The sequence below is a fragment of the Odontesthes bonariensis genome, chromosome 24 (assembly GCF_027942865.1).
Source record: "Odontesthes bonariensis isolate fOdoBon6 chromosome 24, fOdoBon6.hap1, whole genome shotgun sequence".
Taxonomy (NCBI): Eukaryota; Metazoa; Chordata; class Actinopteri; order Atheriniformes; family Atherinopsidae; genus Odontesthes; species Odontesthes bonariensis.
Window position 1 is genome coordinate 26,634,509 of NC_134529.1, and position 16,030 is coordinate 26,650,538.

A 16,030-nucleotide genomic window follows, 5' to 3' on the forward strand; every position below is an offset into this window, starting at 1 on the left:
TAGCTTGCACCTTCTGACTCCTCGCCGGTTCGTCAACAAACGTGAAAGTGAAAGTGAAAGGGTGTAAATTTACGACAGTGTAACTGTACATTACCTCCAAGCCTGTAGGGGGAGCTCCATAGTGGGCTTTTTGAGAAGTTACATTGTATTGCTTTAAAGGAGCACTAGGTAGCATTTTCACCTAAAATTATAGCCTTCAGGAGTTTAACAAAAGTTAAACAAGGCAATGGTATGCGAATGAAGCCTGTCTCGCTCCCAACAGGGGTCTGTATGCTGAAAATCCCATATGTAACTTCGGCAGGAGCGACCCGCTTCTGAAGTGTCGTGATGCGCGAGAAGAGTCGTTTGTGTTTACGGCACTTAGCTAGGTACTGTATGCTAGCTGTAGCTGTAGCTATGTGTTCGCTTGCGTTGAAGAGCCAACACCAAGCGTTTCATATTCTGCCTTTCACAGACTGAATATGAAACGTTCGATGTTGGCACTTCCCATCTTTGTGAAATTTCTCCAAGCGTGATCTTGTTCATCTACCATAGTGATCTGCGTTTTAGATCGCAAAGAGACAGGTGATGACGGTGCTCTAATTCCTCCTGAGTTTGAGACGTAGCCTAGCTTCAGAAATACACGGACTGACCTGATTAGAATAAGAATAGCGTTTTGCCACGATGTTTAGTTAGTGGGTGTGTACAGGTGGGCATTTTTACGACAGTGTAGAATTTCAGTTTGACCAATAGAGATCGCTATACTGCCGCTAAACTACCTTGTATCCCTTTAAGTGTCCATTACTTTTCAAATGACTTATATGCTCTTTTTTTTTATTTTTTTTTTATTAAGATTACTTTTTTGCACTTATTATAACAAATGGCAGCCCGGAGACAAACAAATAAAGAGGGACAGAAAGGAGCATTAGGCTTTAATGCTAAGTCTGTACTTGTTTTTGTTTGGAACAGGTTTAACTGTTAATCCACTGTTCAGGTTACCTCAGGTCAGAATTTTCCCAGTAGTGCTTGATTTAGGAAAAGTACCTTTATAGAATCAGCAACACAGGAATAAATGAGGAAAAAAAAAACACATATATTGTGTTACATACAAATTAAAACGTTACAGTTTCAGCAATAGTAATAGGTAATGAAGAATTTAACATCTCTGATGACTAAGGCATTACCTTGTCTGCCTGAAAACTGATACCTGATTGGTTATAACATCTTACTCTTTTTCCATAAAACCAAATGCATATCTTTATGTATTTTCAAGTAAATCCACTTCAATCAAAACATGTTCAGCAGCATAACAGGTCATTTTGAGCTTATTCCAATCAGTACCAGAAGTGATCATAGATGAACTGCACTGACGTAATTAATGAACAACAAAACAAAAACCTTTATAGAATATTTAATTTCATAGTTCAATGTGCTAAACACTGATATAATATACAGAACACAACTGTATTCAGACACTGTAAATAGTAGTGTTTGAAATGAGCTTACAATTAGCTTAATTAAAAAACTGAGACAAAATATAGACGTGACGTATGTTACACATCATGGTTGTGGCCAAAGCACAGAGGTTTCATGTTATCAGTTGCAGGAATGCCGCGCACCTTCTCTACGCGGTCAACACAATAACACCAGGTGCCCCCTGACCTCCCATCTGCAGCTGCTTAGTAAACTGTTTTCAACACCACAGGAAAGGCTCAGGGAAGCTGAGAGGAAAATAGTGTAGTGGCCAATGATGAATATACAGTTGCAACTGCCAATCCACTCAAGATCTTGAGATTGAGCAGACAAATTAGTATTAAAGGCATTAAACATTGGTTCATTTTGTTAGAAAGTCGTGAGACAGGTTAGTTTTATCTTACTGATGATGTGTTGTTGCAGTTGTAATCCTAAAATGTGCATTGGTCATGAACTTTTAAAGGGTCCAGACCAAAATACTGTAGTAATATATTTTCAAAATGATCCACTCTTAAAGTTGACATAAAGACACATCCTTTCAGCTTGTTGTAAAACTGTACAACCTGTCACTTGCAATCACATTCACATAACTTTCTCACACAAAAATAAATCAGAATTTATAGTTAACTAATCTTTCTCTATGAAACAAATACATTTTTCATAAAAATCATTACAAAACTGTGGTGCAATCATGAAGAAATATGATCATATTATTATTAATAGATTTACTGTAAAGTGTTTTAAACTCCATTTCATAAAGAGGCTGATCTCACTACCTAAAATCACAGTGCATGTAAGTTGATTTTAATTCATCTGTCCACTTTCAATTATTCTTAGACTCAACCATTTTTGTGAACTTCTGAATGTCTTCTGCCATCAACTGGGGCTCTTCCATGGCAGCAAAATGACCACCACTGGCCATGGGAGTAAAGTTGATGAGTTTACGGTACTTCTGTCTGACCCACAACTTTGGTGTGTGCATCAGCTCGTTAGGGAAACAGGCGAAGCCGGTGGGGACATAGACTGGTATCCTAGGAAGAGAGAGCGATGGTTTTGCATCAAAGTAGTCAACATTTGTCTTGTCTTGACCTGAGTTCTTTCATAGTTTGCAAATACGAGCTGTTAAAGGGACACTATGTAATAAATTAAGTCATTTATTAGCTCAAATCAACATATTCATTCATAAATTAGTCCTCATTGGTGTAAAATGATCTCTGTCAAAAATCTCACTTATCCTCCTGAGTGAAGAATAACTTGTCTGTATCTACATAGAGCGGGCAAGCTCTATGGAGGCTGCCATGTCCTTCCGCTCTATGAAAAATGACGAGGTGCCGAGAGGGACATAAAGCACTTCGAATCGCGATTTCCCCACCAGGCCTACAAGCGGAAATGACGTCATTGTGACGTCATTTCCGCCAAATGGCTTATTACAGCCGCTAATGCTAAATAGATTTTATTCCTTGGCACATATGTCTTTGTGTTCATTAGCTTTCTTTTTGTAAGTGCATCATCTTCTTCTTATTATTATTATTCCTATGCTCCCCCTGGATATCTTCTTTTTGGCGTTATGCTCACATTTGTAAACTGTTATTTTGTTGATTTACTAATAAAGTTTAAAAAAAAAAAAGCTAAATAGATTTTATCTCGTAAATGATCCCACTAATAATGCATTGATTGTTACCAAACTTCTGCCGTAGTACACATAGGCTCTTAACTCACAAAACGAGGCATTAGAAAGTTTGTAAGTTTACCGGGAGTTTATTTACCGCTGCTAATGCTCCTATTGCTAACGCAGGCTAATGCTAACGCTGCGTCGACGTCACTTCCGGTAACTCCCGGAATAGGACTAATTGCATTGCTTGCACACCAAAGGAGATGTTATGTTATCTGACATGTTATCTGTCATCTGTATTTATAGTGTTGTTGTATGTGTGTTATGTAATCCTTTGTACTGTGTGTCTTGATTTCTTTTTGTTTGTATGGACCTTGAGTCTGAAGCTATAGCTTCTTGAATCTTGACACATACCGCTTGCCGTAGTTCAAGAAGTTGCAGCGCACATTTGAAAACGTGAGGCGCTAGAGAGCAAATTCATTCAACTTTGCAAAATAAAATTGCACCACTAGATGGGGGAAGAAATTACATAGTGTCCCTTTAAAGATTTTAATTGATGAAACTGAACCATCTGAACAAGTCTTGTGAACTGCTCTTGAGTCACAACTGGTATCTAATAATATTTATTAACTAGCGCTTCCAATTGTCATGAACATGGGGTTTGGTGCCATGTTTTTAGTTTTTAGTTTCTCATGCTTTGGTGTTGAGTCTTTAGTTTTCTAGTCCATGTTTACTTAAATTTTGCCATTTGCTTTTCCCTCACTTCCCATACCAGGTCATTAATTTCATTCATGTCACCTGCACTCGTTTTCATCAGCTGCACTCATTCACTCATCAGTCCCCACAGTACTTAGGTTCCTTGTTTGCTTTCAGTCATTGTGAGATCCTTGCGCCATGCACGTATTAGAGCCTGGCTCGGGCCGGATTTTTCTGTCCGAGCCCGGCCCTCAACCGACCCGAGCCCGAGATTAATTAAAATATTTGTGTCAGAGCCCGCCGGAAGCCCGAGACCAGTGACAAACGCAAGACGGCGCACCCTAATCAGTAAATACACATTGGTGACAGCGCACCATTATCCACCATAATCCATTATAGCTTAAAGCGTTTGCACACAGTGGATTTCCCCCTCTCATTTTCCACGTCTTTCAGTTCTCCAGAAGCTATTTTTCTTTTAATGTCCTTCATAGCGCTTCCACTGAGCTCGGCTGCACTGATCTCACGTGTTTAATGTAAAGTAGTTTGAATGTTCGATATGCGTGCGTGCGCACCGATCATGCACAGACCACAGATGCACACAGATGCATGCTGCACGGCATGAGGCACGAATAGCCTACCAACATTTTCATTTATGCATATTCAATTATTTATGTTTATCACAAAAACTGACGTTTGCAATGAACTGAAACCTGTCCTCTGGCTGTTTATAATTTTCACGATGTCTGCTTGCTTTCGAGCCCGACCCGAGTCCGACAAGACATTCTAATTTTTTGTCCGAGTCCGGCCCGGCCCGTCGGGCTTCGGTCGGGTTGCCACACTCTAGCACGTATACCTTTCACGCCACACCACGCTTTTTTCCAAGTCATGTTCTTTGTTTTGTTAGATCTAGTTTTGTCAGCCACACCTTATGTTAACCTTGTTCTGTTTTTTTGTGATTTTAAAAAACAAGGCTTGATTTATTAGTCCGCATTCGTGTCCTTACGCCTCGCAAAACCAACTCATTCTAACACCAATGCTCTTTAGATTATTCTTAACATCTGTTTCAGTGAAAATAAACAACTCACAAATAATATCTTATTGAAGTGGTTAATAAATCATATCAGAGAATACCCAATAGCTGTCACTCACTTAGAGTGGGGCTGGTCCAGACCCTTGCCAAAGTTTTCCTTGTAGAACCTCATGGAGGAGATGATGCAACCAGAAGTCCAGTAGATCATGACATTAGTCAGCAAATCATCCAGAGAGAATTTCCTGCAACACAGATCATAACCATATTTACATAATACATCCATCCATTTCCTATACCCGCTGATCTGTCGGTCGGGTCGCGGGGGGGCTGGAGCCTATCCCAGCGGTCATCGGGCGAGAGGCGGGGTACACCCTGGACAGGTCGCCAGTCCATCACAGGGCCACACAGAGACAAACCAGACAAACAACCACACACACACGCTCACACTCACTCCTAAGGACAATTTCAGAGACACCAATTAACCTAACAAGCATGTTTTTACAGTGGGAGGAAGCCGGAGTACCCAGAGAGAACCCACGCATACACGGGGAGAACATGTAAACTCCACACAGAAAGGCCCCAGCCGGGTTGCATAATACAAACAACCTCAAATAAAAACCTTCTAATACATATCCTATGGTTTACTCGATTCATGTTTGGGGTATATCCAGATCTGGATCTAGTATTCTTTTTCTTCACACTAGTTGCGGGTATGCTGTCTTTGACTGATTGTACAACCGATCATATGCACCTGGTGAGTCCCCCATCCTCCAGGTTCCTGAAATCCCGGTTTGTCCATGTGGAGAACTTCTCCAGGATGTAGGCAGCAAGACCAACTGGAGAGTCATTCAGCCCTCGCCCTGATGGGGCAAAAGTAATAAGATGGAACATCAATAACAACCAAACTGCTCCACCACAAGACTTGACTACTTTCTCCAAGATCCTTACCCACAGTGTCCGGTTTGGTGGCCTGGATGTGCATGTAGCCCGACTCTTTGATGGATTCCACCACCAGTTTCTCCATACAGGGATAGAGGCGCTGAATATCAACTTCAGTGAAGCCAAACAGCTTTGGGAAGCGATGGCCAAGCATCATGGATAAAGCCACAGGCAGCGCCGGCTTGGAGGGTGGAGCAAAGTTTATGTGCAAGCCCTTAATAGTTCTGGGGTGTCAAAGAATTGAAGAAAAGGTAATGGAGTAATGTAAAGATAAAATACTGAAATACCTATCAATAGAAATGTAAAGAAATCAGTAAATATCTACATGTGTGTCTACTTCTTCACAGGTTGAATTTTTTTCTGACAGCTGTGAATCACTACATGCACAGAATAAAGAGTAATATTTCTAAATATTAATCTGTGTGTAAATGTGATGCTTGACAGAATTGATCATTTTCAGGCACTGAGGAAGTTCTTGTGTGTCATACTTGGGCTCCAACTGAGCCATGTTTGTGGTGACCAGCCATCCCCAGTCTCCTCCGTGAGCGTAGAACTGCTGAAAGCCCAGACGCTTCATCAGCTTATGGAAGATGTGTGCCGCACAAACCGAATCAAAACCTGTTCACAGTGGACAGAGCTTGAACTTCAGAATTAATGAGAACAACTTCTACACAAAACGAGGAAAGGAAAACGTTTTCATACATTGAGAGCAGCTAGCAACAAGCAGAAAGCACAGTAATGGCAATAAAAAAGCAAAAAAAAAAAAAAAAAAAAAAAAAATCAAACCGTCCACATCAAGCCCTGGTACGGGAGATAAGAAAAGGAACACAGCTACAACTTTAAGCACATAAAAAGCACTACTACAGCAACACTGTGTGTTAGTTAGTGAATAGGGCTGTGTTGGGAAAAAAAAAAAAAAAAATAAATAAATAAATAAATAAAAAAAACGATTTTCCGATTCTGAATCGATTCGCCTATGATAATCTGATTATCGATTCGTCCGTCCAAAGATCGATTTTTTTGTAAAAAAAAAAAAATAAAATAAAAAAAAAAAATTAATTTCCCCCAGTGAACTTTTATCACAACGTTTACATTTTATACTTTCAGTTTCAGTACTTCTCAGTTTATTAAGTGTGAGCAATGCACTTTTAAAATAAAAATGCCTTTGGTAGCAACAGCTTTTAGGTGAATTCTTAATTATTTTCAATCATAATAATAATGCACTGGTTAGTGTCCCAGTAGGAGTCCACTGTTGCAGATATAGACACCTCAGTTATGTCCTCTGTTTATTGTCCTGGATTATCTTTCTTGAAGGTAGATTGACCCTTAACCTTTTCACCAGTCTTCCAGCCATCAGTAACTACCAATATTTGTATGATTTGCTGTTTTATATCGATATAATGATAATTTTAATATGTTGCTTGCTTCTCTACACAGTGATGAAATGAAGGAAACAGCTTTGATACGTTTTTAATAACATGTTTTTAATAGCACCAACCCTCGGATCGAATCGGAAATCAGATCGAAATCGGATCGAAAAAAATCGATTCTGAAACTTGAAAATCGGAATCGAATCGATTCTTGAAATTTGAATCGATACCCAGCTCTATTAGTGAATGTATTTAGCATAGTTTCCAGTGTTAGCCCAAGGCTAATTCGCTGTTCTTCCTGTTAACTGTGCATGCTTTTTCAAAAGAATAAATCCAAACTTGTTCTGGTGGAGCAAACTGTTGCATGGATGGAAGTTTATATGTCGTGTGGGGAAATATGGCTGAAATCTACAGACATGAATGTTTTTTTTTTTTTTAAAGGTTAAAGTCAGCTCCTGATCTGGGCAGATTAATTGCTAAAAATGTTATCATTAATGCAGAAAGATGTATTTCCTTTTGTTTTCATGGGCAAAGCCACTACAAGTGAAAAAAGGTCATGTCTATGTTACTCTTTTAGTTATGGTACTGAAAATATTACCATGCACCGCCCTAAAACACTATAGAAAAGAGTGTCAAATTGTCATATTTCCAAACTTACCCTTCTTCTGTGGTGCCTCAGAGAAACCATACCCTGGTATGGAGGGACACACCACCTCAAACACAAGGTCTTCTGGGTCTGATGGCTGTGTTAACAAGGGGATCAACCCATAAAACTCAAAGAAGGAGCCGGGCCAGCCATGAACCATTATCAGGGGAATAGGATTAGTTCCCTCAGGCACTTTCTTGGGCTTCACATGAACATAATGAATATCAATGCCTGGATAGAAGTTCAAAAAGTAAGAATGGGTTAGAGATGGTAACCAGGTCTCCTTCGTGAATGTCTTAGCTGTGCAGTCTCACCTTCAATGTTGGTTTTAAAATGAGGGTATTGATTGAGTTTGTCAACTTGTCGCCTCCAGTCAAAGTCATTTCTCCAGTAAGAGACCACCTTCTGTAGGTACTGGGAGTTGAAGCCATAATTAAACTGGCTGTCCTCCAATGAAGACACAGGACGAGTCTGGTCTATTCTCTTGTAGAGGTCCTAAAGGAGAAAAGAAGAGAAGAAGGCATGTACAGTTGGGGAGTTAGGAATACATGCTACAGGGTCTCAATTCTGTGTGACAAACTAAGAGGGGAACTAACCTCCAGCTCTTCGTCACTGGTGGTAACTTCAAAAGGACGGATTTGATCATTTTCCTTCGCATCAAACGGCGCTCCAGTCCCCCACCAGCCATCCACTGTCTTCAAAACCTGGTTCTTACTCCTCTGAACCAAGAAGAGAATTAGTCCTCCAATCACCACAGCAACCATCAACTCTATGAACATGATGATGTGTCTGCAAATAGACAGGGCAGAAAAACAGACTGAGACAAAACTACGCAGGAGCAGGGTAAGACATCCAGCTGGACACAGTCAGAAAATCATTAAATTACTCAATATGAGATTCTTTTTTTTCAAATAAGATATTTTTACAACATTAATGTACCATATGCGCTACTACTTTATGTAATGACAGAACCTTTACATGATGGACAAACATGATAAGTAATCATGCCAACAGGAGATAGTTGATAGAGATAGAAATCTCAGTCAATTGACTGAGATTTCTAAAACCCAAAAAATTCCCAGAATACGATCCCAAATTCCAAACGAGCTGGAAAAGAGATGCCATTGAGGGCAGGAGCAAGACAAAAGGAAAATCTGAGGAAGTTTAAACCATTTCTTTTCTTGGTCATCAGAGGGAAAATGACATTCCTGGCAAATAAAATGATGCTATTGGGGAAATGTGATTCCTTTGCTGGCCTACCAAGAAAAAAGCATTGTTGGGGACAAAGTATGCACATTTTATTTGTTGTTGCCTGTTAGGCATGTTTTGTGTTTATGCAAACCCACAGGAGGTTGCATCAAGGTCCTCCAGTCTTCAGGAGTGTTTTTGTGGCAAATGGCTACCATCTCCTTGATGACTGTGTGGAGAGTGAAAAGAGGAATCCCCAAAAGCCTGGACGCTATCAGAAAACAAACACCTAGGTCTTCAGCCTTGACCTATTTGTATCTTGTTCTTGGTGTAGGGTCCAGCAGGCGGGCTCTGCACCGGCCCGTCGTGGTGAAGAAGGAGCTGAGCCAGAAGGCGAAGCTCTCGATTTACCGCTCAATCTATGTTCCTACCCTCACCTATGGTCACGAGCTGTTGGTAGTGACCGAAAGAATGAGATTGCGAATACAAGCGGCCGAAATGAGTTTCCTCCGCAGGGTGTCTGGGCTCTCCCTTAGAGATAGGGTGAGAAGCTCGGTCATCCGGGAGGGGCTCGGAGTAGAACCGCTGCTCCTCCGCATCGAGAGGAGTCAGATGAGGTGGCTCGGGCATCTGGTTAGGATGCCTCGTGGACGCCTCCCCGGTGAGGTGTTCCGGGCCCGTCCCACTGGGAGGAGGCCCCGGGGAAGACCCAGGACACGTTGGAGAGACTATGTTTCTCGGCTGGCCTGGGAACGCCTCGGGGTGCCCCCAGAAGAGCTGGAGGAAGTGGCCGGGGACAGGGACGTCTGGGTTTCTCTGCTTAAGCTGCTGCCCCCGCGACCCGATCCCCGGACAAGCGGAAGATGATGGATGGATAAAAAGACGCTTCAATCTCTGCTTTGCAGGTCCTTTAGGGTTAGAAAGTGTTCTTTCATTAGCCACTCTCGGACAGAGTAGTTATAGGAACGCAGTTATCAGAACTGTCCTACTCGAATTTCGTTCTGATAACTGTCCTTCTGTTTCAGTCTGCATTCGCACATGAGTCGGGACCTGATAGGGACTGATGCGGCACGCGCAGCCGTCTGCTTCAGTGACGTGTTAGCCGTTAGCCGTTTAGCACCACATTCAAACACAAAACAAAACCCGTAAAAGTAATTAGAGAAGAAAAAACACCACAATGAAGCTAATATGGAGAGCGGGGAGGCCACCGTGTTTATGGTCTGCATGATGGTGATATTAATCATGGACAATCACATCAGGCGTCTAACATGGAGGCTGGAAGAGCTCACAGAGAGAGTCAGGAGATACTTTTTCATTTCATGAAGGAAGAAAGGAGAGCAGAGCGCTGCAGACAAATGAGACCAGTGTAAGTTTAACTTATTAAACACCCGCCGGTTGTGTCTGTGTCTTATGAGGAAACATTTCACCCGTGATAGCATGACGAGGGGCGTAGCTACCGACCACCACACACCTCCGTTAGATTAGTTCTATAGAACCATGAAAAGACCCGACCTCGGAGAAGGAGCTAAATAGTTATAGGAACTAAGGGAGAAAGCCCCGAGTTCCTGTATGTCCAAACACGGGAGAAAACGGCCCCGCGGATTAAAAGGTTATTAGAACTCCCAAAGGTTCCTGCAGTCCGAAAGCGGCTATTATGATGATTAGTCCACCATGTAGTTCTTCTCATAAAGGTTTATGTAGTCAGAGGACTTTAGGTAGTGATTGTGTGATTTTGGACACAGCATATAACTATGCCGTAGAATAACTCAAATTTGGGGCGCTTTGACACCAGAGCTGTTTGATCTGCTTTAAACAGACCAGAGTTTGTTTCATCGGATAGTCCGCTTTGTTTGGACAGGGGGGAATGCCCATCTGAACTCTGGTGAGGACCAAACAAGCAAGCTCTGGTCCACCTGAGAATGTGTCTCGGTTCGCTTACAGTGCCTGTCCATCAGAGGATAGGCTTTAAAGTTCTGATGCTGGTCTATAAATCTCTGAATGGTCCAGGACCAAAATACATCAGTGACCTCCTGACCCAGTATGAACCTTCCAGACCCCTCAGGTCATCTGGTTCCGGTCTTTTATCAGTTCCCAGAGTCAGAACCAGACATGGAGAAGCTGCATTCAGCTTCTATGCTCCACATGTCTGGAACAAACTCCCAGAAAGCCTCAGATCAGCTGAAACACTCAGTGTATTTAAGTCCAGGCTGAAGACACACCTATTTTCAGCTGCGTTTGAATAAAGCTCAAAACTTAATCACATTTTAACTACTGATTTTATCTATTGTTCTTATTTCTTTCTTTTTGTTTAAAATTTAAATCATGCTTTTTATTTCTACTGTTTTAATGTCTCTGTAAAGCACTTTGAATCACCTTGTAGTTGAATTGTGCTATACTAATAAACTTGCCTTGCCTTACAGTGGGAAATGCAAAACGACTATCCAGCGAAACAAAGACAGGAAGCAACATAAACGTATACTTTGCTCGTTTACTTCGAACAGGACTACCAGCAAAAACATGGCAGTATACAGGGAAAAGTTTGTTCCTGAAAAGGGCACAGTCTCAGCTGTTGTTTGGAACTGGTTTGGTTTTCCAGAGTCAAACTTGGAACCAACCACGGTTCATTGCAAAGTTTGTTCAAAGGTTATTGCAGCTACCTGAAGCATCTCAGACAGATGCATCCAGCTGAGTAAGAGAAATGTCCGTCACTACGAGGTGCAAAAGAACGCGATAAAGCAGGTAACGTTAGTGGAATGATTTTTGCAATGTATTCCGTATGACAGGAAGGGGACCCACTGGAAAGACATTATGGATGCAGTGACAATGCATTTTGCTAAAGATATGTTGCTGATTTATACCGGAAAAAATGTGTTTTATCCACATGTTAAAAACTTTGGTCCCCACGTATGTGCTACCAAGTCACAAGCATTTAGCTGAAGTTGCCTTGCCTCACTTGTACAACTGTACATGTGCAAGAATGCTGCAACAACAATAAAAAACACGGATTAAAATAAAAGATAAAGTTTGGGCCATAACCCAGCCCTACTGATAGGGTACTTTTACTAAAGTTTCAAATACAGGGTTTCTGCTACATGCTTTAAAATAACACTTGATATGTGATTCAGTACAATGCAAAAGTATTGAACCCTCATTTCAAAAGACAAAAAAAGTTTATATAATTCTAGAGTTTCAAATTCAAAATTTGGTACAGCGATTTAAAAATAAATAAATAAATAAAGTGAACCTGTAAAACTGCAGTGTTAAATGCAATGCGTTTGAAAATTTGGGTGCACCTAACTTTTGTGCTGGTGCACCTAAGAAAAAAAGTTAGGCGCACCAGTGCAACCAGTGTAAAAAGTTAGTCTAGCGCCCTGGTCTTCCAAAGCTCTTCTTTGGATTTTTTACAGACATTTGTTTGTTTTCTGTCAAGATGATACCACACTACTAGTTTCAGGCTCTAGCAAAGATTCCTTATTTCAAAAGACCAATTGCTATTGATTTTTAGCTTTTGCATAACTTAGCATATCTCAGACTTTTATCTTGTTCTCTGACAACGGCTTCTTGACAGCCACCCTTCCTTGGAGACCATTTCTGATAAAGCTTCAATAAATACTAGATGCTTCTATTGAAGGGCTAGATGCATCTCTCAATCCCTTTATTGGATTCTAAGGTAAGGTAAGGTGACTTTATTTATACCCGAAGGTAGATATGGTTGCAGGTAAAAGTAGCAAAAGCTTACACAGACAGACAACACAGTACTGACATCAGTAACAATAAAAGCTTGCACAAACAACACAATACTAATGACAGTGACAAAGGACAACAACAAAGCAAAACAAGGACAACAAAAACAGAACATGACAAGCAGACAAGTGCTCCAAACAAGGATATAGAAAAGAGTAATAAATAGATCTATAAAAACATGGCTAAAACCCTAAAAGTAGGACTCATGTACTGTTCAGTGTTTTAATAGCAGAGGGGATAAAACTGCATCTATACCTCTTGGTTTTGCAGGCAGGCATTAGGAACCTACGACCCGAGGGGAGAGGCCGGAATTCACCATATAGTGGGTGGGATGCATCATTTAAGATGGACCCCACCAGTCTCTGTAATTGCCTATTGTGAAGAGATTCCATGTTGAGCTGTGATTCTCCAATTAATTTACTAGCCCACTTCACAATCCGATTCAGGGAGTTTTTATTTTTTAGGGGTAGGTTGCTGAACCAGGACACAAGGCTAAAAGAAAGTATAGACTCAATAAAACATCTGAAAAACATGGTTAGCAGTTTTTTGTCAATATGGAAGGATGACAGCTTCCTTAGGCAGTGTAGGTGCTGGTTTTTATATACAGATTCACAGTGTGCCACAAAGGTGAGTCTACTGTCGATAATGGTCCCAAGATATTTATAATTGTCTACACATTCCACTGCCTGACCTTTTATGGTAATTGGTTCCTTATCAGTGATGTGTCTCCGGAAGTCGACATGCATGTTTTTTGTTTTTGAGATTTTCAGTTGTAGAAAGGACTGCTCACACCAATCTACAAACTCCTGGACAATTGGACCATGACCTGTCTCATTGTCCTTTAGCAGACTGACAATAACAGAGTCATCTGCATTCTTAAAGGCAGGGTAGGGGATCTTTTTCTGGAACATTTTTTTACATATTGCTTGAAATACTCTTCACACCCCCATTGCAACCAATTAATTAAAAGTTTTGACACAAATATGAAAAGTTTTAGTGGCCTCTAGAACGTACAATCTAGGAAAAACACTATCCAATCATTGTGAACGGACCGTTCACAATGATTGGATTCTGATGCGTCTATCAAACTGCAATCTGCTCCTCCCTCCCCCTCCTCCCCCCTGTGCGCGTACCCTGCTCCGTGAACGAATTACACGTCCAGATGCTTGGCAGGAAGCTAAACTAGAGCCAGCTTGGCTAGCACCTAGCATTATTAAACGTATAGTTAGCATATACTAAATACTAAATACGGCAACGATCGATGCTTGCTGTCAGAACAGCGCTCGTGCACCTTCGTGCTCGTGCGCGTTCATGTACTCTAGAGGCGTGCCTTCGGGAAGAAAGTGAAGAAAAGGGTTGGGACTTTTTACCTGTGTATTTTCAAAATGCAGCTTCGCTGGACTCAAAATCCAGGATCTCCTACCCTACCTTTAAGAATATATCGGTCCTCCATGCTACTGCGACACATGTTGGTGTAAAGAATACACAAGAGGCCCCTGGTCACAATGCTGGGTCAATACTGTTGAGCTCTCCCCAATCAAGGAAAGCCAAGTCTAAACCAATAACTTTTGGACCAATAATATTAACATCATGTTTGTATGGCAATTTAAAGTTTATTTTGCAAAAGAGTGGAACCCTTTTTCTGATCAGACTGCCTGGCAGAGAGGTCCACAGTGCTGTGTGACTTGAACCATGAACCCTTTAATAAATTCTGAGCTCGGAGTTTGTACTTCTTCTCTCAGACAAACGAACACTACGAGAACAGAGAAACATGTCAGAACATTGGAGCAGGCCTCGTGATTTGCATTCAGTCGACAGGATTAGAGCAGAGCTAAGACGGATGGCAGCACAACAAAACCGTTTCTCATCCGACCTCGTTCATATTTTGGTGTGCTCCAAACGCAACCCAGACTTGCGTTAAACTAATACAAGTCAGACGGCCACCACTTGACAGAAGTCTAGAGAATTAGCGTGTATTTTTTTATTATTTTTTTTAAAGAAACAGGAAGTTCAACGATCTGTCAGCTGGGCTGGGGGGCGTTAATTGTAGAGTATTAACAAAACAAGTTTGTATTGTAGGCTACAACAAACTGAGGATATACCCACCACTATACATACAAAAGCAAAAGTAGCAACCTTATTGTCCACTACGCAAAGCAAGTTGGTTATAAGCAACAAAACCATTGCAAGACAGACACCAATAATTTAGCATTTAGAAGCTACAACACGCAAGTTAGTGACACAGCACCGACAAAGCCTTCGCAACACCATCGATCCACTTTTACTTGAATTCACCAACATGGCCACCGACATGCAGTCAAAACACGGTTGCTGAAAGTTGACGCAAACCCATAGAACTAAAGGATTCTGTAGTTTTACCGTGTCACCACTGCCAGGGCGAAGGTCCAGACCACTAAACCGAAGGACGTTTCTTCTCTCCCGTGTTACCCACCTTCCGTTTTTACCCCAACTCTACTGTACACTAATGACAACTGAAGTTCAGCTAAATGAACGACAGGTGGCAACACGCGTTCGTTTACCCGTTATGTATTTTAAGAGAAGAAATGCGAGGGGAAGTTTTTAATCAGAAGTGAGCACGAGGCGGTATGTGGGAGAGCAGCAGCGTCAGAAACACGACCTGCAGAAGAAAATGTTTAGAGTTACTCATGTTTTCATTAGTGGTGGATTTGGTTGGGCAATGTTTACAAGTGCACGTTCAAACATATTGTAACATAAGTAACAGTGCACAATGTTCTTTGGTTAATTGTATTGCTGATATTAAGCAGTGGTTGGCCCAAAATTTTGTTCATTTAAATGATGACAAAACTGAATGCAATTTGTTTGGGGATACTGTGACGGCTGGCTTTGTATGGAAGGTTTTCTGTGCCATCAGAGTTTGAATACGAATTTCTAATATTGAATTTTTACAGCATCAAAATCAGACTTTGAATTTGAAAAACCAACAGTGTAAAAAAAAAATTAAAAAAAATGACTGTCTAAAAACAAAAATCAGTGTAAAAAAATGTCCATAGCTTTAGGACCTTGTCTTCAAAGCTCAGTTCAACCGTCAGAAATCTGGGAGTGACCTTTGACCTGAGGTTGGACAAACAAGTTAACAATGACGTCAGGACTAGTTTTTTGTTGCGTCTCTTGGCCAAAGTTAAAATGTTTTTAAGTCGTCATGACCTTGAAAAGGCCATCCATGCCCTAATAAGTCCAAGGTTAGACTATTGAAATGCACTTTATGTCTTCGTCTCCCAGTCTTCTCTCAGCCGCCTTCAGCTGGTGCAGAACGCTGCTGCCCGTCTTTTAACCAACACCAACAGATGTGTGCACATCACTCCTGTTCTTAA

The 16,030-nt window shown here is 41.2% G+C and overlaps 1 protein-coding gene across 1 annotated transcript; it reads right to left on the reverse strand.

Annotated features, from left to right (window-relative positions):
• Positions 1–894: 894 nt before the first annotated feature.
• Positions 895–15,182, reverse strand: ephx1 (epoxide hydrolase 1, microsomal (xenobiotic)). The gene is made up of 9 exons (XM_075458654.1): positions 15,057–15,182; positions 8,342–8,534; positions 8,060–8,240; positions 7,758–7,976; positions 6,218–6,347; positions 5,739–5,953; positions 5,542–5,650; positions 4,910–5,032; positions 895–2,483 (listed from the first exon to the last, which is right to left on the reverse strand). The coding sequence occupies exons 2-9, from the start codon at positions 8,522–8,524 to the stop codon at positions 2,276–2,278; spliced, it is 1,368 nt and encodes a 455-aa protein (XP_075314769.1). The 5' UTR covers positions 8,525–8,534; positions 15,057–15,182; the 3' UTR covers positions 895–2,275.
• Positions 15,183–16,030: the final 848 nt, after the last annotated feature.

Coding starts and splice junctions, on each gene's coding strand:
- ephx1 (XM_075458654.1), bottom strand. CDS start 8,524: ATGTTCATAGAGTTGATGGTTGCTGTGGTGATTGGAGGACTAATTCTC. Junction 5,954..6,217: donor ATGGCTCAGTTGGAGCCCAA/GTATGACACACA, acceptor TTGACACCCCAG/AACTATTAAGGGCTTGCACA. Junction 2,484..4,909: donor CTGGACCAGCCCCACTCTAA/GTGAGTGACAGC, acceptor CTCTCTTCCTAG/GATACCAGTCTATGTCCCCA.